General features: G+C 38.7%; 3 protein-coding genes and 1 gene segment (V, D, J or C); 3 read left to right on the top strand and 1 right to left on the bottom strand.

The window, feature by feature from the left end:
* The window catches only part of LOC311284461 (Ig kappa chain V-III region MOPC 63-like), a 945,935-nt gene that overhangs the window by 674,456 nt on the left and 244,375 nt on the right, over positions 1-27,104 (top strand).
* atp6v0cb (ATPase H+ transporting V0 subunit cb) lies at positions 367-10,728 on the top strand. Its single transcript, XM_084399109.1, has 3 exons — positions 367-648; positions 8,084-8,267; positions 9,699-10,728. Exons 1-3 carry the CDS (start codon positions 576-578, stop codon positions 9,901-9,903), a joined length of 462 nt encoding a protein of 153 aa, XP_084255235.1. The 5' UTR covers positions 367-575; the 3' UTR covers positions 9,904-10,728.
* Positions 12,075-16,876, bottom strand: nubp2 (nucleotide binding protein 2 (MinD homolog, E. coli)). The gene is made up of 7 exons (XM_084398993.1): positions 16,670-16,876; positions 16,118-16,236; positions 15,209-15,407; positions 14,972-15,126; positions 13,904-14,014; positions 12,938-13,007; positions 12,075-12,389 (listed from the first exon to the last, which is right to left on the bottom strand). Exons 1-7 carry the CDS (start codon positions 16,680-16,682, stop codon positions 12,253-12,255), a joined length of 804 nt encoding a protein of 267 aa, XP_084255119.1. The 5' UTR covers positions 16,683-16,876; the 3' UTR covers positions 12,075-12,252.
* On the top strand, positions 18,400-26,351 carry spsb3b (splA/ryanodine receptor domain and SOCS box containing 3b). The gene is made up of 7 exons (XM_084398986.1): positions 18,400-18,508; positions 20,380-20,471; positions 20,716-20,893; positions 21,968-22,155; positions 24,125-24,227; positions 24,769-24,894; positions 25,177-26,351. Exons 2-7 carry the CDS (start codon positions 20,382-20,384, stop codon positions 26,010-26,012), a joined length of 1,521 nt encoding a protein of 506 aa, XP_084255112.1. The 5' UTR covers positions 18,400-18,508; positions 20,380-20,381; the 3' UTR covers positions 26,013-26,351.

Raw genomic sequence — 27,104 nt, 5'->3', positions numbered from 1 at the left:
AATGCATTATAAGTAACATAATATTGGAAATACATAAAAGGAAATACATGGAATAAATGTGAGAGTGTAATATGTTAACACCCAGATTATAAACGCATGATTTCTATTCAGGATTTGAACATCTTCAGTATTAAAGGGAAAGCCCGCAGCGGCGCGCACTATCTTCACTACAAATGGGGGAGACCACGAAACCATAGCACCTGTCTGTATTTCACCCACATGCTTTCAATTATCGATTTATGACGATTTTAGTTTTACATCTGCTGTCAGACTCTATTCGATAAAAGCAAACCGGCGCATCCCAAAATTGTATTTATCTCCCCACCCCCCTCCAGGAGTCAGATGGTATGTTCCACACGGTGTGTCAGGTGACATTTCAGCCATTTTGTACCGCAGATTCATCCGACACGATCCGTGACAAGCTGTTTCCATCGTTTGATTGGGATTTAAAACCATTGTTCTTTACCAAACCATTTATCCTCAGAGCCCGATACCCGTCAGTTTGTACGGTTCTGCTTGTGTCCAGCAGTATTAGTTCGGAGTTATTGGGGTTTTGAGGTGCAATTAGAGGAATAATGTCGTCAGGAAGCCCCGAATACTCACCGTTCTTCGCAGTGATGGGCGCATCAGCAGCGATGGTCTTCAGCGGTAAATTTCGATTTAAATATATTTAACACATTTATTAAGCATTTATTGATTAAAATGTACATGAATTTTATTTGCATAATTATTTCGTCATGATTCTTTGATCTCCCTGTGGAGGTCACATTATTCTTGAAATGCGACGAAATGTCATTCTAATTATATTATTTACTCTTATTAATATGAAAATAGATACACTTGTTTATTTAAAATATTTTTTAAACATTTATAAATTATAAATTATCACAAAAAAAAAAATGTCTGCATGATTATAATCCATCCTGTCAGTGCGGGTTCCGTTATTCGTAGTATCAAATTAAATATAGTAGAACAAAATATATCTTCTAATAAAACACATTCTTTGCATCTACTTTCACATGATGATGTCTTTATGATCATAATCCATGCAAATGTGCTAGCCGAAAAATTGCTGGTGAAATGTTGCATTTATTATTAGATTTACTCATTATCGATGCATACTATTGCAATGCATATTGATCATAAAATGTCAGATATATGAATTTACAGGCCAGCAAATGTTGCTGTAGCGATACAACCGGCCTTTGATTTAACCAGCTATGGTATCAAATTCATTCCCTGGTTTGGGTAGATTTAGAGATTATAATTTGTATGCAAGGGACATAAAATGGCAAGGGATTATTTCACATCTTAAATCTTAAACAGTTTTTTGTGTTTCACAGGTATAGATCATTACTCGGGTTTGATTGGATTTAGAGGCTGAAAGCCTGAAACATTGAATTTAAGGTGCAGCCTGACAGTTGTGCGTTAGATAGCCTAATTATATTAATAACTAGTGTGATATTTACTGATTTATTGGGTTATTTAGTTAAATTAACCACAAACTGCAAGTGGTTCAGAAAAATCTAATATTAAGATTGACTTTTTAGTAATTAAAACAGCTTTAATTTGGCTTTTATTGATGATGATGATGAGCAGGATCACTGTATCATCCATCAAAGATGAAGGACGATCCAGAAATGGATCCTCTCACTCAATTTAGCATTAGATCTGGTGGTTTTTAAATGGATGAAAATCCCAATAAAGTGCGTAATGACCACAATTTCCCACAAATCTTCAGGTTGAAGCTGCAGAAATAGTGCGACACTGAAATGTACGTGCACGTTACAGTAGGGAGGGACATCAGGACATCAAAAGCATCTGTGTTTGTTTCCAGCACAAGGCATCATGCTGTTTATTCTCTGCTGGACTGTTTGACGGCACTTCAGGCCTGTTTGTTCTCTATATCTCTGTATGTCAGCAGCTGGTGTGTGTTTGTTTAAAATGCGTACAGTGCTGGTCAGTCGTGAGGTCAGTCGATGATGCTCTTCCAGGCCCTTTTTTCATGTGTATTTGAGATTGAACATCTTTCTTAATGAGAACGGCACTGAGAAAAAGCAGCAGAATGTCTCTCTCACATCCGTGTCTTTGTGAGTAAAGGGTTTTCTTTAGTGTGCTTCCCGGTTTCAGTTAGTCACTGAACATGAGAGCGAAGCTTAGATAAGAAAGAGCTGAAGTTGATTTATTATTTATATATTTCAGGGATTCTGCTGCCCTCGATGTGAAACACAGTATGAAGCTGTCTGCCGCTCAGAGCCCTGTTTACCATTACAATAAACATCAAATCAAAATTGACTTGATTTAATTCAATACTTCATGTCATGGGTCCTGTTTGCGCCAAACACGATTACGATGACTATAAAAATAACCATACAAGCGTCCACTCATACAAATGATAATCATTATAGATATCATTCATTCTGGAAACAGGCCTTTTTTGTGCACGCTTATTGCTTAAAAAAACATGGTTGTCTTCATAAATTGCTCCGCCTTTCAAATGACTTTCCATTCTAGCTGACATCACCAAGTAACAGCTTTATGATCCAGTTTATTCAGGCTGGAAAACAAGCTTCGCGTTCTCACTCTCCGCCTCTCTGACGGTGACACACACCCGCCTCCTGTCACTCACTCGGCTCATTTGCTTTGGGTAAATAGTGCTTGGATTGGCAGTATTGCGCATAATTTTAGTCATTCCCACAGGTTTCGCGCTCACATAAAAAGAGTGTGCATCACTGAGTATAAGTGGCTCTCTCATAATGCGCCTCTCAAACAGCTCTCGAGTACCACATTGACTTATTTTTTCGTGTCTCATTGCGCTTAAACGGTCAAAATACATACAATATTATGTCAAAATGCCCGACTTGTCAAGTATTCAGATAAATACAGTCAGATCTGGAACGTATTTAGTTGAGAGAAAACGCATGTTATGTAACAGTATATTGGATCCATGCGTGAGCTCTTAAAGTGACAGCAGCCTAATTGAGCAAAAAGGAAAATCACTCACTGCTCTTCGCTAAATAACTTTTGTAACTAGCCTATTTGTAAGCAATAATCTGTATTTTTACAGTAAAATAACACCGGATAGTCTTTTCATTTGATTGCTTTAATTTCTGTAGTATTTCTTACCTGAATACTACTGTTAGGCTACGTTTACACGTGGCCGGTTATTTTCATAAACGGACATTTCACCCTCTCCGTTTTCAGAAAAGTGTTCGTTTACACAAACCCGTGTACATGCCGTCAAGAGCATGCCAAACCTGTAGGTGGCAGTGTAACGAGAAGCTCAAGCCCATGTTAGCCAATCAGAATCCCGAAAATATAGGTCGCACCTTTGACGCAGTGCAAGTTCTTGCGCATACTGTGACGTCGACTGCCTAAAACTCAGTTTTTCTCAGTTTACGTGCAAACGTGCAAACAGAGTTTTCCAAAATCTCCACGCTGGCCGGAGTTTTTAGAAAGAATCGTTTTCAGAGGCGAATTCTCCGTTTGCGTGTAAACGAGGGGCACAACCGAAGGGAAACGTCTCCGTTTTTCAAAATAACCATGTACGTGTAAACAGGGCCTTAGACCCACCTAAAAAAACTTAAAGCCGTGTTTATTTAATTTGTCTCTTTATTCTATTGTGTTTGCAAATTGTTTATTTGTTCTTATTTTATTACTGACAGTTTACTTGTCCTTAGTTCTAGCCTGGCTAACGTCAGACCTCGTCTCATTGAGACGTGGTCTGGGAACCACATGTTCATTTTCTCGTATTTGAGGCGTGGTTTACGAATGCCCAGAGCCGTTTATTGGGCGCTACGAATGTCTATCAAATGCGCCTGTACGTAGCTCATAGCCAATCGTTTCAATTATACCAGATGACGTATGTAGAGCGACAGAAATTCGACGAGGAAGAAGACGATGGGTCAGAGATTTATGTGTACACGATGGCGTTCAGCGACTAAACTAGTTAGAACACTATCTAAGGCTACATCGAAAGGTAACTTCGCGTCTGCTGCCATGTTGGATCCGTAGATATAAACAAACTGCTTCGGTGTGTCGCATAGACGTCGTCATCGTCTTGCTGCTCCCTCCCTGTTCTGTGATTGGTTCCCTTTTTGAGGGGAAAATCTGGTCCGTGGTGTCCAGGCTGCCTAGCAGCGTGAATAAAATGGCGCTGCGCGCAAGGCAGCATGGGGAAACCCAGGCTAATTTAGTTCAATGATTCTAATAAAGCCTCCCTGTTCTGTGTGTAAGCTATTGCAACAAAATTACCCAAATTATAAAAATTTTTTTAGATAATAACAAATTATCTATACGGAGGTATATATGGCAGTTATTGAAAAATGGTATCGAATATTAATATTTCAGGTATTGTATCTTTTGTTGAAATTCCAGTATCGTGACAACACTATTCTGAAGGATGTTTCACGTTGACTTTACATGCGACAAGAGAAAGACATGATTTTTATATCGCTGTTTTAAAGGATGTTCTGCGTTCTTTATAGCTCAACTAAAACACTTATTTGTTTTCACACATATATGTTAAAGTGCAGGACGCATTTACTTTCTTTACGGATGCATTGGTGTAATTGTGATTTATTTAAATTTTTAACTGAAAGATGAATTGAAATGGTGGTAATCTGCATTATGCCACAAATGCTTGTAAATTGGGTCATTTATGTAGTAGAAATGTGAAATTATTTTAGAAGTTGGTGCCGTCTAGACTGAGAAAAGCCAGAAAATGTATTTTTGGCTCATGTGGATGAAAGACAACAACTCCCAGAATGCACTTGCTTCGCTGCCCTATGCGAGACCACTCCCAAGCCACGCCTACCGGTTACAGAGGGCAGTATCGGGAGAAATTATACAACTAGGCTACTAGTCGACTCGAAACTGAAAAGACGGCGTTTTATCGTGAGATCCCCCTATGGGCGGGTTGAACACATGCGGGACGAGCTCCTCCTACTGGCTGGAGTCTCTCGCCTCTGGACAAAAAAGCCTCTGATGACATTAAATGATGATTTTTGTGTCATCTGAGGTTTTTTTCCTGATACACAATACAGAAATCTCTCGTCTCAGTCTCAGGGGGACATGAGGGAGGGAAGCACGGTCATTCGAGAATACTACCGGGTTTCTACTGATACAAAGCTTAATGCTAATCAGTGAAGTATCCCTTTAATTTCCTGGAGTGACTAAACTAGATGTTGATCCAGACCGTCAGAAGGAACAGTTGTATTTCATGTCAGAAGTTCGTCTTGATTTCCACATGGGAGTTGTTCCGTGAATCCCTGATGGCACGAGAACACCGGTCATTCAGACTCAGCTGATTTAATCTACACTATATTTACTTGAGGAAAAAGTGATTCGATGAGTGTTGTGACTAACACGCATCGTGATGCACACAGATCACAAGCTGACACGCTCTTTCATCTGACTTGGCATCATGTCCCAGTTCACTGCAGTCGTGTGCTCATTAGTAACTCTCTCAGGGTGCGTTTACTATAGAAATGTAGGCCTATACGTGTAGTAAAGCAGGGGTAGTATAGCAGAACACGATGGTTTCAGGTAGGCTGTCTTCAGGACTATATGTCATGTCTTTAGTTGAGATGAATATCATACAAGCTGATTAATCGACTGATATTTGGCCTTTTTGAGATTTTTGGTATCGGCAAATAACTTTGGCTGAAAAGTGTTTGTTCCCCTTGTGTCGGTTGCAATATCTACTCACCATCTTGTTAATGGATAGTGCAATTTTCAATTAAGCAAATGCAATACTTTTTTAAGACTTCATGACAAAACTTCTGGATATTATTAGAATATCCTGTTTTAAATGATATTGGGCATCTTTTTTTTCTCTCAGAAATTTCATTAATGGACATTTTTTTTATTTTCTATCAAACTGATAGAGCTTATATAGGCTTAGTTGCTATATTAAAAAAAAAAGTGTTGCAAGACACATATTGCTTAATCATTATCATCATTCATTGTTATTATGATTATTTTAATTTCTACTTAAATGAGTTTGCCATGAAAATAGCCTGAATGAATGAATGAATGAAACATGACAGAAAGAAGTTGTTCTTTCTTTGCAAAAACGTTGATTTTAAAAAGAAATCCTGTAAAAATGGTCAAATCTGTTTTTATTCTGTCCCGGTGTTGTTCTCATAGCAGGTAGAGTTTGTCTTAAAGAGTGTGTGTTTGGACAGTGGCCATCTGCACACTGAAGGATTGTTTCAGCTCTTCATCGCACTGGCCCATCTGTCACACACACACACACACACACGCGCTCTAGTATTGGCTAGTTTGGGTGTTTCTGTGCTGCAGTAGTAGCCTAGTTGTAATCGTGGTTAATGCGAATGGTATTTCCAGCAGGGTTACCCTTTAATCCCGGAAACTAAGCTTAGACTAAGATTCCTGGATGAACGAGCTGTAACGAGCAGCAGAGGGTTAACAGTGTGTGTGTGCGGTACTTAAAGTGTTATATTAGTCTCCACGGTACACGAGTATTATTGTGAGTAACTTCCTTAATAAAAATGGAAATGTACCTGTTATTGCTGTTTGCTAATCTATTATTATTGCTCATTCAGCAACATAAAACATCCATCCAAGTATTCAGCTTTTTTTGTTGACAAGAACTGGTCAGATTTATGATTTTTCATCTTTCTGGATGTGATAAAACAGGTGAAGCATCAAAGCAAAATATCGTGCAAAAGTTCATTTATTTCAGTAATTCAACTTAAAAGGTGAAACTAATATATTATGCAGAAAATTACATGCAAAGTGAGATATTTCAAGCCTTTATTTGTTATAATTTTGATGATTATGGCAAACAAATTTGGGGTGTTCATAAGCTGTAAGCCATAATCATCAAAATTATAACAAATAAAGGCTTGAAATATCTCACTTTGCTTGTAATTTTCTATATATTAGCTTTACCCTTTGAAGTTGAATTACTGAACTTTTGCACGATATTTTGCTTGTTTGTCTTCAGAAGTGTTTCATGTTTTTGGTTTCACTAACTGAACATTACGCAAACATTGCAGGAGATCTGAGTCATGCTGCACTGACAAGTTGTGCAATAACATGAGAATTATTCTATATCTGTACTGGTTCATTATTGCAAAAGCCATAAATTTAAAGCCATAAACAAACAAAAAAATTGTTTTAGCTGAACATTAGCTAAAATAAAATGTACAAAGACGCCGGACGCGCACATACTGTTGTCATTTTGCGATCAGCAGTATTGATATGTTTAAGGACATTATGAAATTAAGATAGTGTCTGTACTGCACGTTAAGTTATGATTGTACTATACGATTGCAAATAAAATGCAGTCGTTGCTAACCGTCCTCAGTGTAGACTTGGATTTAAGCCTTTTCCCCGCGTTATTATTTGATTCTCGGGACCGGACACCAGTTATCTTGCCAAGAAAAATCTTTATTTATGTTATATTCATGCCAGGTCTATGCGTTTCCGTGTTTCTCTGCCGTAGTACAGTCAGGATTGAGCTTAAATGCACAACTGAGCGACTTTCAACTTCCTTGTAAGGTAGAAAAACATGTTGCTTATGTTTAAAAGTGGAATTAAACACATGTGTCCATGCAATCTACAGTCTAACTTCATAAGATAATACAACTGATTATGAATATTAGTAAAGAATAATAATGCAGATACATAATATTAAATAATGAAATTATATTAAAAGATGAAATGTCACTGAACCTTTGACCCCGAACAGGGCGTATGTTAACTGTATTAACATCAGCAATAATTTTGTATTTCCCCATTTAATTCAAGGTATTTCCCAACTTCTATGAGTTCTTGTTTTTCTTTTCGTTATCGTTCCGCCACTGCACGCTATTGAAGTGTGTTGTGACCTGGTAAATCCAGTAGGTGGCAGCACTCGACAGTGACATAATGCTTTGGCACTGAGGAATTGCCATACACTATTTCCATAATGCACAACATTAGAAAGGAATACGTTTATTATAAGTGTTTTGCTATTTGTTTGAGAGATTATTCATGCTGTAAAACTATGACTGTTAAACTTTTTGCAGTAATGAAAGAGTAAGTCACTTCTCTCTGTTCTCTGTCTCTCTAGCATTGGGCGCGGCGTACGGCACGGCGAAGAGCGGCACGGGTATCGCTGCCATGTCTGTGATGCGTCCAGAGCTGATCATGAAGTCCATCATTCCTGTGGTCATGGCGGGAATCATTGCTATATACGGCCTGGTGGTGGCCGTCCTCATCGCCAACAGCATCTCTGACAAGATTACTCTCTACAAGTGAGTCGAACACGAGCACTACTGGAGACCTCGGATTCTGATCAGGGCTATTATAGTTAACGACTAAAACACAAAACCACTGAACATAAAATGACTGATCAATTTAAAAAATAAGCATTACATTTCAGCTAGTCGCCAACGTAACATGTCTCACTTTCATTTAGTTTAACTTTAAACTTTAAAACTTAAAAGTGAAATTAAAGTGATTGCTGTCAAATCGACTAGTCGCATCAAACTTAAGTTTCTGTATCTATACCTCATATTTAATTAAACACTGTCGTCGAAGTTGGTATTGTGGCTTTATATAGCTATGGTCAGACGCTTGCACGTGTCATTTATAATATTAACATTTTATACTCAAATTGAGTTACGAGGTTTTTGACCAGCAAATGACAGATATAGGCTAGTTTGAGGAGCCAATGGTTTAGTCACAACCTCCTTTAAATGCTTTTTATTGGTTCAATATTTGTAAAACTCACATACAGACGTAAAGGATTAATTAATTAGCATTAATTTTATAAAACAATGACAAAATATAGAGAGATTCAATGTTTCGACCCAACAGCGCAGTGATATATATATATATATATATGATTTATTTTTAATTATTTTTTGGAATTTGATCGTTTTCAACGGCACAAAATCTAAAACTTAAATTCAAAATATTAATAAAAATCTCTTTGATACTAAAATAACACTGATTCAGATTTATTATATTATATTATATTATGGCTGTTGCAAATGCAATGCTAAAATGTTGGTAGTAGATTCCATTACATTTTTCAATAACAGTACTCTGTATTGCCGATGCTGTAGAAAGATTAGTTCTGTTGTTGTATTTATTTATTTTTTTAAACATGTTTATGCATTTTTGCAAAATTGATTATTTTATTTGTTTTACTTATTTTTATATCTGTGACTCTGGACCACAAAACCAGTCACGAGTCGCACGGGTATATCTGTGGCAATATCCAACAATACATTGTATGGGTCAAAATTATAGATTTTTCTTTTATGCCAATAATCATTAGGATATTAAAGTAAAGATCAAGTTCCATGAAGATATTTTGTAAGTTTCCTACCGTAAATATATCAAAAAAAAAAAAATTCTGAGTGAATGCAGCACAATCACGAACATAAATGCACAACTTTAAAGGCGATTTTCTCAATATTTTGAGATTCCAGGTTTTCAATAGTTGTATCTCGGCCAAATATTGTCATATCCTAACAAACCACACATCAATGGAAAGCTTATTTATTCAGTACTCAATAAAAAAACTTGACCTATAAGACTTGACTTTGTGGTCCAGGGTCACACATTATTTATTTATTATTTTATGATGTAAAAAATAATAATAATTGTAACATTTGATTTCTATATGAATCCTTTCTTCGTTTTTTTACTAACATCTGATTGTTTGTGTGTGGCAGGAGTTTCCTGCATCTGGGCGCAGGCCTCAGCGTGGGTCTGAGCGGGCTGGCGGCCGGGTTCGCCATCGGGATCGTGGGAGACGCGGGCGTCCGTGGAACCGCCCAGCAGCCGCGCCTCTTCGTCGGCATGATCCTCATTCTGATCTTCGCTGAAGTCCTGGGTCTCTACGGCCTCATCGTAGCCCTGATTCTCTCAACCAAATAAACTGGCAGTCAGCATGCAGCGCTGCCGGGCCGCACGACGGGGCAAGCGGAACAAAAAAAAAAATCAAATGGGAAGGGGGAAAAATAAATGGTACCTTAAACTAAAATGAAATTAGATGAATTGAGAGGTAGGAAAGTAAATCCTACACATTATAACGGGCTTTGCGTTTGGTTTTATCTCTGAAAGTGTACAGTCGTCCAGTTTGATAGTTTTGATTTCTTGTAAATGCGATATATAGTGATTTTTGTCCTGTGTTTGTGAAGAAAAAAAGAATAGAATATAATAATAATAATAATAATAATGTAATAGATCTCATTCTCTGTTTGTTTCCCACACCCCTCCTGCCTATCGATCTGTTATCCAATCACGCGTTCTCTTTCGCTCCCTTCACGCCTCTGGTACCTGTCTCTTCCTGTCACGTGATTTGGGAGTTTTATACATTTCCACGTTGGTGTCAAAGACGTGTTTGTGAAGTGGAAAAAAACGCACTGATGAATCTGTATGTGGAATGGAAATGGAATAGTTTTTGTTAACGTCCATTTTTGTTTTTCAACTGATTTTATTCATTAAGATATTGTTCATGAAAAATGTACTTGAAGCTCCTCAAATCCTTTGAATTGATATTTATATAAACATAAATCTATACATATAATATATACAGATATAAGAATAGACCTGCACTGGCCGGTGTTCCGCTTCTGAGTGCAGCGTTGGGGAGTATTTCAGCTTGGTGTGTGTATTTATGGTTGTTTCCTGTGTATATCTGATGTTTGGTTGTATTAAAGGTGTGTGTGTGCCCCTTGTGGGTCTCACAAGTGTAATTTCCATATGCCTATGTTTCCAGTGCTTTTTCATCATCAGACGGACCGTGTGAATGTGATCAGCTGTGTATCTGACCTTGCAGTCCTCAGCCTCGACCTTGATAATAATTCTCCTGCAGCACTGATAGATTTACAGCTATTTTCACTCCATTTTAAGTGTAAATTACTTACATATTCGCAATCAAACACTGGATCTCATTCACTAATAAATATGTGGATTATTTCTATTAGCACACACACACACACGCACACAAATCTGGTTATAGCTAATGCAGTGGTTTTCAAAGATTTTGACTTAAAAGGCCCCTCAAATTTCCTCAAGGATTTCTGCTGTAATTATGACAAAATGGCTTGTTTTCAAACTTATTTTTTGTATTAACAGAATCTCGGACTGTTGATATATTTTTTTGTATATACATTTAGTCATTCTATGATTCAAGATTCTGATGCAAGTGTGTTTTCCAATTAAAAATAGTACATTAATTAGGTGCACTTTAAGCCTAATTGTACTATCTTAAATCATCCTGAGCTCATCTACGAAGTTTGTTGAGAACCGCTGTTCTACTGTCAATCAATTTTGAAAATTCCAAATGAACAACCACGTGTCCGAGATCAGAACGCGAACGCGCCTAGACAATGCCCATATAAGGGCGCCCCCCCCCCCCCCTCCCTTTTTTACGACGCGCGAAACTAATATCCTCAGAAAAATAATTGTGATATCCTCAAAACAAGTTCAAAGAAATCTGTTTAAAATTAAATGTATCGTTCAAAACACTTATAAGGACACCTAGATAGATTACTTTTGTGTACTTTTACTCGTACGAATCAAGTTATTGATGAATCGTTTGTTTGTGAAAACGTTTTTACGCCGATTTGACCAGTGTACGCAATGCGCATGCGCATGGTTAGTGGATGAAGTGTTGAATTGCACTGGACTGTGAAATTTCAAGCTACATTTAACAATGTTAAATGATTTGTGTTGGGGATATTAGGAGGGTTAACTAAAATTAAAACTCTCTTTGACCTATGAAATATAAGAGAGATTAAAATGAGACTAAGAAATCAATTCCTAAAAGTCTTTAAAAAAATAGTATGACTATATACTATCTTTTACTTGTCGTTGTTCACTTAAAATGTGCATATTTGTTAATATAGCATGGAAATAGTGGAAAGAACAGGCCAAAGGGGATCCTCGTGATGAAGATGGAGAACATAAACATGGGTGAAGGTTACTGCATTTTTCTTGCTGTGTAAAACATGTACAAACACCTCATTTGCTTTTCTTTGTTTATAGTCATTTCTCTTTTTATTTTAATACATATAGCTATTTACAAAGACCACCAATTGTTTAATATAAGTATATTTTTTTTATTGAAAGTTGCACCAGTATGAAAAACACTGCATTGCCAATAACATATAATATCTCCAGATTTAAGGAGAAAAAACACATTTACAGATAAATTCTCTCATAACAAATGACATCACGTGAAACATGAATGTGTGTCCTCTCAGTCAGTGTTGGTGTGTTTCAGGCGTCCAGGCTGCTGAGGAGAGTGTTTGCTATTTCACTGATGGCTGTGTATGTGCTGCTCTCTGGAAACACCTGCAGGATGTCCCGTCCCTCATCTAAACGCGCTGTCAGGAGAGGATCCAGCGGGACTGAGCCTACAGACACACACTTATGTCATCTGCAGTGCTGATGTAGAAAGTCTGAGGCCACCAGTCAAAATGCTTCCAAAATGTTATTTTTCTTATTTAATATATATATATATATATATATATAATTTAAATGATAATAAATAATTAAATTCAATTATCATTAAATTTAAGTGAAAAGTTAACATGAATTCAAGTACGCATTAATATTTTGTTTGACTGACGTGAACATGATCATGTTCTCCATCATGATTTGAGCTCAATATAGAGCAGAATCTTCAATATTTCTTGTGCATTTTACATAAGTTTATAAGTTTGTTTCAATTTTTGTATGGTAATACTAAAACATTTAGCTTTTTCAGGCTGAAAGAAAATCCCAGATCTTCAATATGGCCTCAGACTTTTGGACCCTACTATATTTACTGACAAATCCACAGGTCTCATGTCTATCCTGTACTCAAACTCATTTAAACACACAATGAGATGATGTGCACCATCGAGTGGTGAATAGTGGAACAACACAAGTCAGAAGTGTTGGTCAATCATCAGCACATTACCTAGAAACACAGATCCCGTGAGCTTGGCTAATTCCTCGCCTCCACCTTTAGAAAAAATGTTACTGCACTCCTGAAAAACACACATCCACCAGTGTAAAGTTGAAGATTATTAGGTTAGTTTAAAGGGGTGGTTCAGGATTTTCAACATCGGACCTCATTTTCAAGTGAGCCTGTTTGTCATTCATCAATGGAGACAGTTTTCAAAAAAAATCATCCAGTCCTTACTTTTGGATAGTTCGCTGGTGCTAGGCTAGCGCGAGTCAACGGTAGATGCGTTAGCCTGCCATTAAAAACAGTTTTACCCACTCCACAGTACACCAAAAGCAAATAAATTATATAACGCCAGACTATCGATGTAAATGTCTGTTGAGAGAATAATGTTAGAATTCAAACTACACTTGCATCTCAATGATCGCATTACATTTACAGGAACTAGTTTCTCAGCAGTGGCGGAATTTTACTTTGCTCCGGTTAGTACTGCGCCGAAAAGTAAACACAGAAAAGAAGCGCTCTACAGTCGGGACGTCTAGCTAGCTAGTAGTAGTCTCGGTTGCCTAGGTAACTTAATATATCACTCCGCCGCTGCTGTAGACTGTGCTAATAAACACAGGGGACAATTTGGACAAAGTATAACTATTGCAATGCGATGAAAGGGTAGTTTGATTTCTAACATTATTCTCTCAACAGACATTTATATCGGTAGTCTGGCGTTATAATTGATTTGCTTTTGATGTACTGTGGAGTGGGTAAAACTGTTTTTAATGGCAGGCTAACGCATCTACCGTTGACTCGCGCTAGCCTAGCACCAGCGAACTATCCAAAAGTAAGGACTGGATGAATTTTTTTGAAAACGGTCTCCACTGATGAATGACAAACAGGCTCACTTGAAAATGAGGTCCGATGTTGAAAATCCTGAACCACCCCTTTAAGGCATTTCCCAGTGCAGCTGTGTGTTTTTACACTCACAGAACAGTGTGGACACACAAAGCCGCTCATGTTCTCCACGATGCCCAGGATTTTCACAGCGGTCTTCTTACAGAAGGTGATCTCGCGCCTCACGTCTCCAGTAGACACTGCCTGACATTTTAAAGGGTGTTTATGCATGTTGTTCAGCAGACGAGAGATTTACAGTACCAGTATGACAAGGACATCAACCCTGAGTGAGTGAGTGAGTGAGTGTGTGAGTGTGAGAGTGAGTGAGTGAGTGTGTGAGAGTGAGTGAGTGAGTGTGTGAGAGTGAGAATGAGTGAGTGAGTGTGTGAATGTGAGTGAGTGAGTGTGTGAGAGTGAGTGAGTGAGTGTGTGAGTGAGAGTGAGTGAGTGAGTGAGTGAGTGTGTGAGAGTGAGTGAGTGAGTGAGTGAGTGAGAGTGTGAGTGTGAGTGAGAGTGAGTGTGAGAGTGAGTGAGTGAGTGAGTGTGTGAGAGTGAGAGTGTGAGAGTGAGTGAGTGAGTGTGTGAGAGTGAGTGAGTGAGTGTGTGAGTGTGTGAGAGTGTGAGTGTGAGAGTGAGTGAGTGAATGTGTGAGAGTGAGTGAGAGTGTGAGAGTGAGTGAGTGTGTGAGAGTGTGAGAGTGAGTGAGTGTGTGTGTGAGAGTGTGAGAGTGAGTGAGTGAGTGTGAGAGAGTGAGTGAGTGAGAGTGAGTGAGTGTTTGAGTGTGAGAGTGAGAGTGTGAGAGTGAGTGAGTGTGTGAGTGTGTGAGAGTGTGAGTGTGAGAGTGAGTGAATGTGTGAGAGTGTGAGAGTGAGAGTGTGAGAGTGAGTGAGTGTGTGAGAGTGTGAGAGTGAGTGAGTGTGTGAGAGTGAGTGAGTGAGTGTGAGAGAGTGAGTGAGTGAGAGTGAGTGAGTGAGTGTGTGAGAGTGAGTGAGTGTGTGAGTGTGTGAGTGAGTGAGTGAGTGTGAGTGAGTGTGAGTGTGAGTGAGTGAGTGAGTGAGTGAGTGAGTGAGTGAGTGAGTGAGTGTGTGAGAGTGAGTGAGTGAGTGAGTGAGTGAGTGAGTGAGTGTGTGAGAGTGAGTGAGTGAGTGAGTGTGTGTTTACCTGCGGTGTAGTGACCAGCACGGCTCCGTCCACTTTATGTTTGCGCAGGTTCTCGACCACGGCCAGGTGTTCGTCTGACGTCCCCGGTGGCGTGTCCACTAGCAGAATGTCCAGTTCGCCCCACGCCACATCACTAACAAACTGCCCAATCAGAGCTGGAAAAGTGACGGGGGATATGAGACGGGAACACATCAGGTACCAAAGTTCAAAAACTCAACTCAAGGTGAAAGGTCAGACCTGTTTTTTTGGGCCCCCTCCACACGACGGCCTCATCCGAGTCCTCCAGCAGGAAGCCGATGGACATGAGCGCGAGCCTCTGCTGAGGGTCTGCGTACACGGGAACCCACCCCGCGTCACACTGATGCACCTCCGGCTTCCCCACGCTCAGCATCCGCGGGATACTGGGCCCGCACAGGTCCACATCCAGGATTCCCACCTACTCACACCGTCACAACAGAATAAAAACAGAATATTGGAATAGAGCTGTACTGTATATAATAGAAAAGAGAAGAATAGAACAGTGCAAAACAGAACATATGAAAATAATGCAGTATATAATAGAAAAGAGCTAAATAGAATATATAAAAATAGAGCAGAATAAAATAGCTTAATATAATAGAGCAAAACAGAATATTTAAAAATAAAGCAGAATAGAATAGAAAAGAGCAGAATAGAATCAAATAGAGTAGAATCAAATAGAGCAAAACAGAATATATTAAAATAGAGTAGAATAGAATAGAGCAAAACAGGATATATTAAAATGGAGCAGAATAGAATAGAGCAAAACAGAATATATTAAAATAAATGAGAATATAACAGACTAGAGCGAAATAAAATGTAGAAAAATAGAATAGAATAAAACAGCAGTTTATAATAGAAAAGAGAAAAAACAGAATATATTAAAATGGAGCAAAGCAGAATAAAATAGAGTTTAATAGAATAGAAAAAAGCAAAACCGAATATAATAAAATAGAGTGGTATATAATAGAATATAGCAGAATTCAGGAGAGCAGAACAGAGCAAAATAAAATAGAATAGAGCAGAACAGAATCAATTTTAATAGAGAAGAATATAATAGAGCATGTTAGAATAGAATAGAATAGAATAGAATAGAATAGAATAGAATAGAATAGACTGATACGTCACCTTCTTTCCTGCATGTGTGAGCGCTAGGGCCAGTTCAGTAGTGATGGTGCTTTTCCCCACTCCACCTTTACCAGACAGAACCAGAACCACGTGCTTCACCTCAGACAGATTCCCTTTCTCTGAAAGATGTGATCAAACATTACGTTTTAAAGTCGATTCAAACATTCTGTTCTCTTTAAAGTTTACTGGAACCACTTTACAGTACTGTGTGATGCTGTAAGGTAATAATATGGCATTTATATATTTATGTACCATGGGGCTCCAAAGAACGTCATCATGTTAAATGTCCAACAAACCCATTGTATTTTCAATCTAGTTGTCAAAAAACATAGCATTGTTATGGTTCATACACAAAACATAGTTTTACCATGCTATATGTTCAAAAACATGGTCTTATGTTACTTTATTATATTTGTTTCAAAATGCCTGTATTATTGCGTTTATATTTTTTTTTATTCTGTTGCATTTTATGACACCGTAAATTGACAGTTGTGAAGTGATTCAGTTGTTTTAAAGTACTACTCGTCAATGTGATCGCATCATCGCACTTACCGCTGCGGTCCATGTTGGTTTATTTTTATTTCCGCATTGTTACGCGTCATAATGACGTTCTGCGTTTTAGATCCCGCCTAATAGGACGAGCTCGTCCAATCAGATACTAGAGTGCAAAGCACCTCAACGTTACTATTGGTCAATAAGCCGACGTAGTCACGCCCTTGTTTTAAGTCCTTCAAAACTGTAGTATTTAAACTTACAGCCAGGTTGAAATATTCACACATAATTATTATTAACTAATATTAGCCTGGCTAACGTCAGACCAAGTCTCATTGAGACTTGGTCTGGGAACTACGTGCGCATTTTCTCGTATTTGAGGCGTGGTTTACGAATGCCCAGAGCCGTTTATTGGGCGCTATGAATGTCTATCAAATGCGCCTGTATGTAGCTCATAGCCAATCGCTTCAATTATACCAGATGACGTATGTAGAGTGAGAGAAATTCGATGAGGAAAAAGACGATGGGTCAAAGATTTATTTGTACACGATGGCGTTTAGCGAATATTACCGTTTGTGCAAGATAAACATGAGGGTAGAAGGTAACGTCGAGTCTGATATATCCAAACTGCTTCGGTGTCGTCATCATCTTGCTGCTCCCTCCCCGTTCTGTGATTGGTTCCCTTTTTCAGGGGAAAAATTGTCCCATGGTGTCCAGACCATAGACATCATATAGCTAGACGCCCTATTGGCCGCTGGGCGCAAGAAATGCGGCCGCCATCTTAAACCGGTCATACTCCTATTTGCGTTGCATAGCAGCAGTAGACGCCAGAGCACTGTGCAGCATATTCCTGCTCAAATCGGCGGACCATCACTCGGGGATTACTTTTCACAAGTTAGATTTAACATTTAACATTACCGTACTATTGGTTGTATTTTGTGAATAAAATATGCAATGTGTCCTGTATCATAGCTACATGTATGACCTTTGCAGCAAAAAAACCCGCGTGAAAATCGGTTCGGTATTCAGTGAGATATGATTAATTAAATGTGCTGACACCTGCCAAACAGATTACACTGAGCGGAGCGGTTGACCGGTTTAAGATGGCGGCCCCACGGCTCGTCCGTGCCAATAGGCAGTAGCGGTCGATAGGGCGTCTACCTATATGATGTCTATGGTCCAGACTGCCATAGCAGCGTGAATAGAATCGCGCTGCGAGCAAGGCAGTATGGGGAAACCCAGGCTAAACTAATATAGTAATTATTTGAATTATTATTGTTTTCAAATACAACAAAATACATGTTTATACTATGATACCAGCCTGTTGATTAATGTATATGTTATACTATGATACCAGCCTGCTAATTAATGCGTTTGAGTCAGCCTTTTGAGTTCACCACATCATTGATGTTTACATGTTGATCTGTAGGTCAGATAATTTGTCGTTTAAGGTAAAGTTGACGGAAAGCCAGCGCTCGCTGATCCTTAAAGCGGCCTTTAATGAGGATGATAGACAGAACGACCCGTTCCGTCTGTCAAATCACGAGACCTACTATGGGAACGCTTTGTACAATGAATATTAACTACGTAAAATGACGTTTACCCGATATGACTAACTGATTGGCTGAAAAGGAGACGACGTAAGTGCCCGCCCAGCTCGTTCTATGAATATTAATTAGAACGTTACTAAGCAACGGTTACATTACCTATTTGATATTCATGAACTGCGCCTTTTCTATAGTATGATTCATGAGTGGCGGTGTTATGCTGTGTGTTTGCTGTGTGTATATGTAGGTCACCAATCACACTGACCACGAACCTGCTGTATCACTTACACCAGCTCCGGATGGAAACCAGTGTTTAAAGCAGGGGAAATAAACTCTACGCAACATTAACAAGGTATGTGAGTTTATATGTCAATTATGTCGTAACTTTTGTAAAGAAAAAGTTGTTTTAAGAGTAGTGATTTCTAAAAGTCCACTTTTGTGTGACTCTTGGTTGTCTAAAATGTTGTCAAGGATGTAAAGACGTTTCTTGTGCGTAATAGTAATAATAATGTATTATAATAACTCTTTATTTAATATATATATATATATATATATATATATATATATATACTCTTATATATAATAATTTATATAATATTATAATTATATATGATAGTTATTGGTTTGGAGTATTGATATTATGATAATATTAGGCTATGTATACTTCGTATTGTTATATTTAATAGAATGACTATTTTTAGTATTTTTATACAAATCAGAAGTTTATGGAATTTGTTTGCAGTGTTTAAAAAAAAATGTTATTCATATTTAAATTATTGTGCTGTTTTATGTCGTATAAAATTGTTGATCTAAATAATAGCAAAACAATTTGGCAAAGTTGATGTCAAGCCATGTGACATGTTGTATTTGAACAAATGTATGCATTTTTTTCTAATTTTTTTCTAATTAAATTAAAAACTCACAATGCAGGAATATGTACGTGGAAAAAATGTGAAAATATGTATTTTCTTTTATATATTCACATAAATGACAACCTAAAATCTTGATGTTGTGTTATCAACATCATCTCCTCTCACATTGCTTCTTACACAATCTTGTTTTTTATGAATATGCAGACTGAATGAGAAATGTGCTTATGCCAGTGTAATGCAGACTTGATGCGCCATTGCATTTCCCAGAAGCACACAAGTAAAGATGGGCCAGTTGGTGGAGGTATCCAGGGCAGGATTCTCGGTTTGGATACACATTATCCATCAATTAGTGAACACCTGGCTGTGCCGCGTGCACATTAGGACACAAATAATAAGTCTTTCAATCCATTTATACATTGATATCTGGTGTGTAGAAACATTTGAAATGCTTTCATAACCTATAATCATTAAGCAATCAGATTTAAGTGAAAAACACGAGGACTTTGATTAAGAGCGTTTTCTGCTGTGCCAGCCTGGTCTGGTGATGCTTTTTAAAGTTTCTTCACTCTCACGGGCTGTTTTGAAAACTCTTAGAGTGTAAACATCAGATCACATGAAGCACGTTAGACCAGAGTCTCAGATTGCCAGCCGTGGCATATGGAGCAATCAGAAGTAGGCTACAGTGTCATCCGAGTCAGTCTGTCAGTGCAAAACAAGTTCATGACAAGCCTGACATCTGTGAGTCAGCGGCTACAGGAACTGATGCGGAGCTCGGAGAAAATTACTGATCTGACATATCACTTACAAATGATAGATGGATAGATGGATAGATAGACGGATAGACAGACAGACAGATAGATAGATAGATAGATAGATAGGTAGATAGATAGATAGATAGATAGATAGATAGACGGATAGACAGATAGATAGATAGATAGATAGATAGATAGATAGATAGATAGATAGATAGATAGATAGAATGATAGAATGATAGAATGATAGACAGATAGATAGACAGACAGACAGACAGACAGACAGACAGACAGATAGATAGATAGATAGACAGACAGACAGATAGACAGACAGATAGATAGACAGACAGACAGATAGATAGATAGATAGATAGATAGATAGACAGACAGACAGACAGATAGATAGATAGATAGATAGATAGATAGATAGACAGACAGACAGATAGACAGACAGACAGATAGACAGACAGATAGATAGATAGATAGATAGATAGATAGATAGATAGACAGACAGACAGACAGACAGACAGACAGATAGACAGATAGATAGATAGATAGATAGATAGAAATAACAGCCTCATTCTGTTCTTGTGTTCCAGGAATGTCTTGGAATAAGTATGTTGTCAGTGAAAATGTCCCGGAGCCTGAAGCCACGGCCCTCTCAGCGACCCTCGGCCCAGAAGACAAGCAGGTGAACAGGAGCGTGTCCCTCTTCCCTCACATGCTGAGGTTATTCTGAGATAACTAGGACCAGCTTTACTTACCTGGGCATCCGGCCAATCAGAGTCTCAAATGCACGGTTTTCAATGACACAGCATGTGCTTCACTGCTGTAAATGTGCATCTTAATGAAGAAGATAATGAAATAATCTTAATAGGCATAAAAAGGCTGGATATTTCTGAGAGATCCCTGACTGGTTTTGTTTGCGTGTGCAGTTGGAGGCTGACTCTACAGGGTACGAGGCCGTGACGGTGTGTGTGCCAGCCGAGATGCCACCGGTGGTGCCCGTGACGGGCGAGTCGTTCTGCCAGTGTCCGGCTCAGACTGAAGTCAGCTCGGACGCCCAGATCAGCCCGTACACACTCAGCTGCACCTGTGGAGAGGAAGAACAGGGTGAGGGTCAGATCACACCAAACACAACAGCAGAATGAGCCGACTTATAGGGATACCTCACTGATTAGCATTAAGCTTTGTATCAGTAGAAACCCGGTAGTATTTTCGAAGGACCGTGCTTCCCTCCCTCATGTCCCCCTGAGACTGAGACGAGAGATTTTTGTATTGTGTGTCTGGAAAAAAAACAAAAAAACACAAAAATGGTCATTTAGCTCATCAGAGGCTCTTTTGTCCAGAGGCTAGAGCCTCCAGCCAGTAGGAGGAGCTCGTCCCGCATGTGTTCAGCCTGCCCATAGGGGGATCTCACGATAAAACGCCGTCTTTTCAATTTCCAGTCGACTAGTAGCCTAGCTGTATCATTTCTCCTGATACTGCCCTCTGTAACCGGTAGGCGTGGCTAGGGAGTGGTCTCGCATAGGGCAGCGACGCAAGTGCATTCTGGGAGTTGTTGTCTTTCATCCACATGAGCCAAAAATACATTTTCTGGCTTTTCTCAGTCTAGAAGGCACCAACTTCTAAAATAATTTCACATTTTTACTACATAAATGACCCAATTTAAATACACATTCATCTTTCCAGCGGTGAAATATCCCTTTAATGAAATGAGATTTGCACTTTGTCATACATGACCCTTAAAAGTTCGGGGTCGGTAAGAAATTAATATTTTTATTCGGCAAGGATGCATTAAATTGATCAAAAGTGACAGTGAATACATTTATAATGTTACAAAAGATTTTCTTTCAAACTTTCTATTTATCAAAAAAATCCTGAAAACAAAAATATATTATGGTTTCAAAAAAATATGATAATAATGCACTGATGATAATAAGAAATGTTTCTCGAGCATCAAATCATCATATTAGAATGATTCCTGAAGGATCATGTGACACTGAAGACTGGAGTAATGATGCTGAACATTCAGCTTTGATCACAGGATTAAATTACATTTTACAATATTGAAAACAGTTATTTTAAATTGCAATAATATTTCACAATATTACTGTTTTTACCTTATTTTTGATCAAATGAATGGAGCACTGACAGGTTTGATATCTTGTTTATGATTGTGTGAAGGATGCGATTGGGTTTGGGACGAGGAGGGCAGATCTCCCTCCGTGTCTCTGAGCGGCTGTAACCGGACGGTGAGCTTCCACTCGGAGTACAGCTGTGGAACCGCCGGCATCAGGGGCGCAAAGGCTCTCGCTGACGGGCAACACTTCTGGGAAATCAAGATGACATCACCGGTCTACGGCACAGATATGGTGAGATCTGGCTTCAGTGGTCAGAGGTGGACAAAGTACACAACTTCCTAACTTGAGTGAAAGTACAGATGCTACAGGTCAAATATTACCCCGTTACAAGTAAAAGTTGTAAAGACCGATTTTTACTTAAGTAAAGGAACACTCCACCGTTTTTTGAAATAGGGCTTATTCACCTTCTTTCCTACATTTAGATAGGTGGGCAAATGCATTTTTGTCTCAGTGCATGCATTGTTTTAGTTTGACAGGGTCGGCGCTAGCTTAGCTTAGCATAATGAATGGAATCCTTTGTTGCCAGCTAGCAAGTCCTGAGTTAAAGTGATATAAAAAAAAAAAAAACACCTAATTACTTCTTGTGGCCTGCGTATTCACAACGAGTACAAATAGCGATGCAGATTAACACTAGGCGATTTCCTATGCAGATATTGACATGGGACTATATTAGGGGGAAGCACAGGCGAAGCACTGCTACTTGGGCTCAGAGATATCACGCCCAAGTAGCAGTGCTTCGCCTGTGCTTCCCCCTAATATAGTCCTTAATATATAAGTCAATATCTGCCTAGGAAATCACCTAATGTTAACTATTTGTACTTGTTGTGAATACGCAGGCCACAAGAAGTAATTAGAGTTTTTTTTTTTTATATATCACTTTAACTCAGGACATGCTAGCTGGCAACAAAGGATTCCATTCATTAAGCTAAGCTAGCGCTGACCCTGTCAAACTAAAACAATGCATGCACTGAGACAAAAATGCATTTGCCCACCTATCTAAATGTAGGAAAGAAGGTGAATAAGCCCTATTTCAAAAAACGGTGGAGTGTTCCTTTAAGTAAAAGTACAGAAGTACTCGTTTTTAAAAGCACTTAAGTATCAGAAGTAAAAAGTAAATGTCAATGCATTGTTTTATTATTGTTGCATTGCTGTATGTATTACTTACAGTACCTTTAGCCTCTGAATCTATGCCTACCCTCATATCAATATCACATTTATTTCCAGAACAAAGTTCCAGTCGTGGGATTGAATGTGAGATTGAATAAGTCACTCAATAACGTCCACAATGGTTTCCGACACCCAAACGGCTGTTCCCTCAAATAGTGCCCTATTTAAAGTTTTTGGGCTTTTAGTATGAATATGTTAGCCTTACTGTTATCTATAAGCTAGTGTGCTCCAAAACAATGACAAAATTCACATTAAGAAGACCAAACCCAACGTTGAAAATGAAAATCAGGTCGATGTCAGAATCCAACGCCAGATTGACGTTAATCTCCAACGTTGGACAGACGCTGTATTGTGGTTGAAAATGAAAATCGTGTTGACGTCAGAAAGCAACATCAGTCGACGTCGGGTTCTTCTGATGTCAACCCGACTTTCATTTCCAACGAAAATGCAACCCCTAAAACCAAAATCACCCCCGGACTGACGGTAATACTTTCTACTCAAGGACCTTGACAGAAATGTAGTGGAGTAAAACGTATGATATTTGTCTTTCAAAATGTTGTGAAGTTAAAGTAAAAAGTAAAGTACAGATACTCAAAAAGTGTACTTAACTCAAGTAAATGTACTTTGTTACTGTCCACCTCTGTCAGTTGCATAAACCGCTTAGTTAATCACCGAATCTTTTTCTTTTAGACTGTTCATAACTTTTTTAAGTCAGTTAGATAAAAACGTACATTAGCCTAATTTGATACTGAAAAGTAAGACTAACCATGCCTTGACTAACTGCTAGTGGGTCATACTAGATCTTAAGACACTGTCGTCTAACGTCTAAGTTTATGCAACTGGCCCCATGGAGACTGGATGTACAAAGATACTAAATTACAATACTGATTATCTAAGCAGACACCTTTACATGCCTATATTATTATGAAGACATTCTTGATAATAATGTCATTAATAAAAAATGTTTTAGAAAGTCTTAGTAAGAGTGGTGAAAATATATTTTAAATCTGCATCTTGTGTTTTCATGAGCCAGATGGTTGGTATCGGGACATCAGAAGTGAACCTGGATCAGTTCAAACATAGTTTCTGCAGTCTGTTGGGCTCTGATGAGGACAGCTGGGGTCTGTCCTACACAGGTGAGGTCAGAGGTCACGTGTTAATTCAATACTATTCATTTAAATACATAAAACCTGCACATATTTGTGCATAAAAAATACATAAGTAAAAAAAAAAAACATTTATCATTGTACCTATTACTATCTGATCTAACCCTTAATAGTGACTAAATGGACTAAAAGTAATATTTTGACTTCATTTAATCCATTTTCAATATTGATAATAATCATAAATGTTTCTTGAGCAGCAAATCATCATATTAGAATGATTTCTGAAGGATCATGTGACACTGAAGACTGGAGTAATGATGCTTTGATCACAGGAATAAATTACATTTTACTATATATTCACATAGAAAACAGTTCTTTTAAATAATATTTCACAATATTACTCTTTTTACTATATTTTTGATCAAATAAATGCAGCCTTGGTGAGCAGGAGAGACTTCTTTCCGACACCAATGTTTAACAGTGCAGGTTTTCTGACTGTATTTGAGGGATTTTGTGGTAGTACTCTTGTGTTTTTAACTCTGTATTTGAATCTACATTTATCTTTGTATAGGTCACCTCCATCATAAGGGGTCAAAGGTGAACTTTTCTTCACGGTTCGGTCAAGGATCCATCATCGGGGTTCATCTGGACAGCTGGCACGGCACCCTGAGCTTCTACAAGAACCGTCACTGCATCGGTACGACAGACATGCACTCTTTTCTTTCCTTTTTGAATGTATTTCTTACTCAAACAGCTGTTGCAACTACAATCTTTCTTTTTCATCTATCTATCTATCTATCTATCTATCTATCTATCTATCTATCTATCTATCTATCTATCTATCTATCTATCTATCTATCTATGTCTGTCTGTCTGTCTGTCTATCTCTGTTGTTCTATCCGTCTGTCTATCTATCTATCTATCTCTGTCTATCTATCTATCTATCTATCGTTCTATCTATCCCCTTTGGTTCTGTCAGGAATAGCAGCTACTCACTTGCAAAATAAGCGCCTGTATCCGATGGTGTGTTCGACTGCAGCCAAGAGCAGCATGAAACTGATCCGTTCACATTCTGCTGCCACCACATTACAGTACCTGTGCTGTACACAGCTGCGCAAAATACTGCCGAACTGCGCAGACGCCCTGCGTGTGCTTCCACTCCCGCCGGGTCTGCGTCTGCTGCTGTCTAACCAGCTGGGCTGGGTGCTGACCCTCGGATCCGCAGACGCCTGCGCAGACAACAGCGAGGACAAAGCCACACAAACAGAGGACGGCAACTTTGACAAACACGCAAGCCCCTTTCCTTCCCACAATCCCTCTGACACTGAACTTGTCTTTATTTCTAGTTCCCTCTCTGATAACCCTGGTTCTTACTGCAGTAAAGATGACCCTCTTGATTCTGCCTCCTGCCTTGAAGCTTCTATATATCCTGATTCTGCTTCATGTCCAGATGATGCACATTATCAGAACTCAGTCTCTATAATGGATGTCACCTGTTACCTCGATCCCTCCTCACTTTCTGACCTCTACTGTGGCTCCGCCCCCACATCTGACCACAACTCCCTTCCTAACCCTATAAGTCCTGCTTCCTGTGCTTGTTGTGACCCGCCACTGTCTGTTTCCAGCGAGGGCCGTAAGGTAAATGACCTCAGTTCTGTGTATAAACCGGAACACACCGGTTCCTGCGTCCTCGGCCCCTCCTACACTCCAACAGGCCACACCTCCCTGAGGCCTGACTCCGCCTCTGAGAGCGACTCGGACGACTTCTCCTCGGATCTCGAGACATACAAGCGGAAACGCTGCCGCTGGACATGAGACACTGACATTTTACATGTAAATATAGGGAGAGTTCATCGTTTACTCACCTTCATGTTATTCCAAACTCATGTGATTTATGAATATGAGCAGGCCTGCATGATTAGTTGAAATAAAACCCAGTTCACAATATTAGGTTTAATAGGCTTAGTGCAATTATTACATAATATATGCGCTGCGTGTTTCGGAGAGTGAAGCGTGGCACTGTGTTCATTTACACGAGTTCAGCTCAGGATCAGATTATGTGTCTCATCCATGAATGTGCTGCATATATGCATATCTATGTGTGGATCGCTTATAAAGTGCATTTAGAAACGCAACATGTGCAACCATCTAACCAAAATTGTAAAGAGAAGTGCTTATAAACCACCAAAAGAGAAGCTTTAAGCTCTCCGCTAAAATCTTGATGATTTAAAGCTACACTGTGTAATTTTTTAAGTTGATTCTTAGCAAAAAACACTTTGTTCTTTCAAAACGATATGTGCTCATTAATGTGTAATTACTTCTACCAACTAATCAAGTATTCTCGTAAGCGTAGAATCTGCCATTTAGAATACATACGAGCGAATGGCGGCAGCCATGTTGCGCCTCCATCTTGAAAATACATTAGCCAAAGAGGGACATACCTGGAAATTCAAGCTTCGCCTTTCGTGTTTTGACACTCAGTGGCCCCGTGACGAATGCGAGGGGGAGATTACTCGCGACTGCCGGCAGATTTGAACTAATACGGCCACCGTAGGAGTTAAAACGCCCTCGGAATGGGAGGGGCTAGAAAGTAATATTCAGCTGGTAGTCATAAACAATTTCACCGCTAGATGGGAGAAAATCCTACACAGTGTAGCTTTAACGTTTGAAAATGAAGAAATTAAGACGACCATAAATATTAGTATTGTGATTTTACAGTTGCACTGTAAAATAAAACTATTACTATTAAATAATTTTTTCTAATACTTTATTTTACAGTGAAATATTATATAATTTTCTTATCTTGTTTATAATCGTGCAGCCCTCATGCAAGTATGAGATCTTCTTGAAGAACATTTAACATCTCATTTTGTGTCCTACAGAAGAAAAGAAAAACGTGGGTTTTCG

This window comes from Rutilus rutilus (assembly GCF_951802725.1).
Source record: "Rutilus rutilus genome assembly, chromosome: 24".
Lineage (NCBI taxonomy): Eukaryota > Metazoa > Chordata > Actinopteri > Cypriniformes > Leuciscidae > Rutilus > Rutilus rutilus.
Note: the sequence above shows the minus strand (reverse complement) of the source record. Positions and strands in the feature narration are given on the sequence as shown.

Coding starts and splice junctions, on each gene's coding strand:
- atp6v0cb (XM_084399109.1), top strand. CDS start 576: ATGTCGTCAGGAAGCCCCGAATACTCACCGTTCTTCGCAGTGATGGGC. Junction 649..8,083: donor AGCAGCGATGGTCTTCAGCG/GTAAATTTCGAT, acceptor CTGTCTCTCTAG/CATTGGGCGCGGCGTACGGC. Junction 8,268..9,698: donor GACAAGATTACTCTCTACAA/GTGAGTCGAACA, acceptor TGTGTGTGGCAG/GAGTTTCCTGCATCTGGGCG.
- nubp2 (XM_084398993.1), bottom strand. Junction 15,127..15,208: donor GAGGGGGCCCAAAAAAACAG/GTCTGACCTTTC, acceptor TCACTTTTCCAG/CTCTGATTGGGCAGTTTGTT. Junction 14,015..14,971: donor TGCTGGTCACTACACCGCAG/GTAAACACACAC, acceptor TTAAAATGTCAG/GCAGTGTCTACTGGAGACGT.
- spsb3b (XM_084398986.1), top strand. CDS start 20,382: ATGTCTTGGAATAAGTATGTTGTCAGTGAAAATGTCCCGGAGCCTGAA. Junction 20,894..21,967: donor CTGTGGAGAGGAAGAACAGG/GTGAGGGTCAGA, acceptor GATTGTGTGAAG/GATGCGATTGGGTTTGGGAC. Junction 24,228..24,768: donor CTGGGGTCTGTCCTACACAG/GTGAGGTCAGAG, acceptor ATCTTTGTATAG/GTCACCTCCATCATAAGGGG.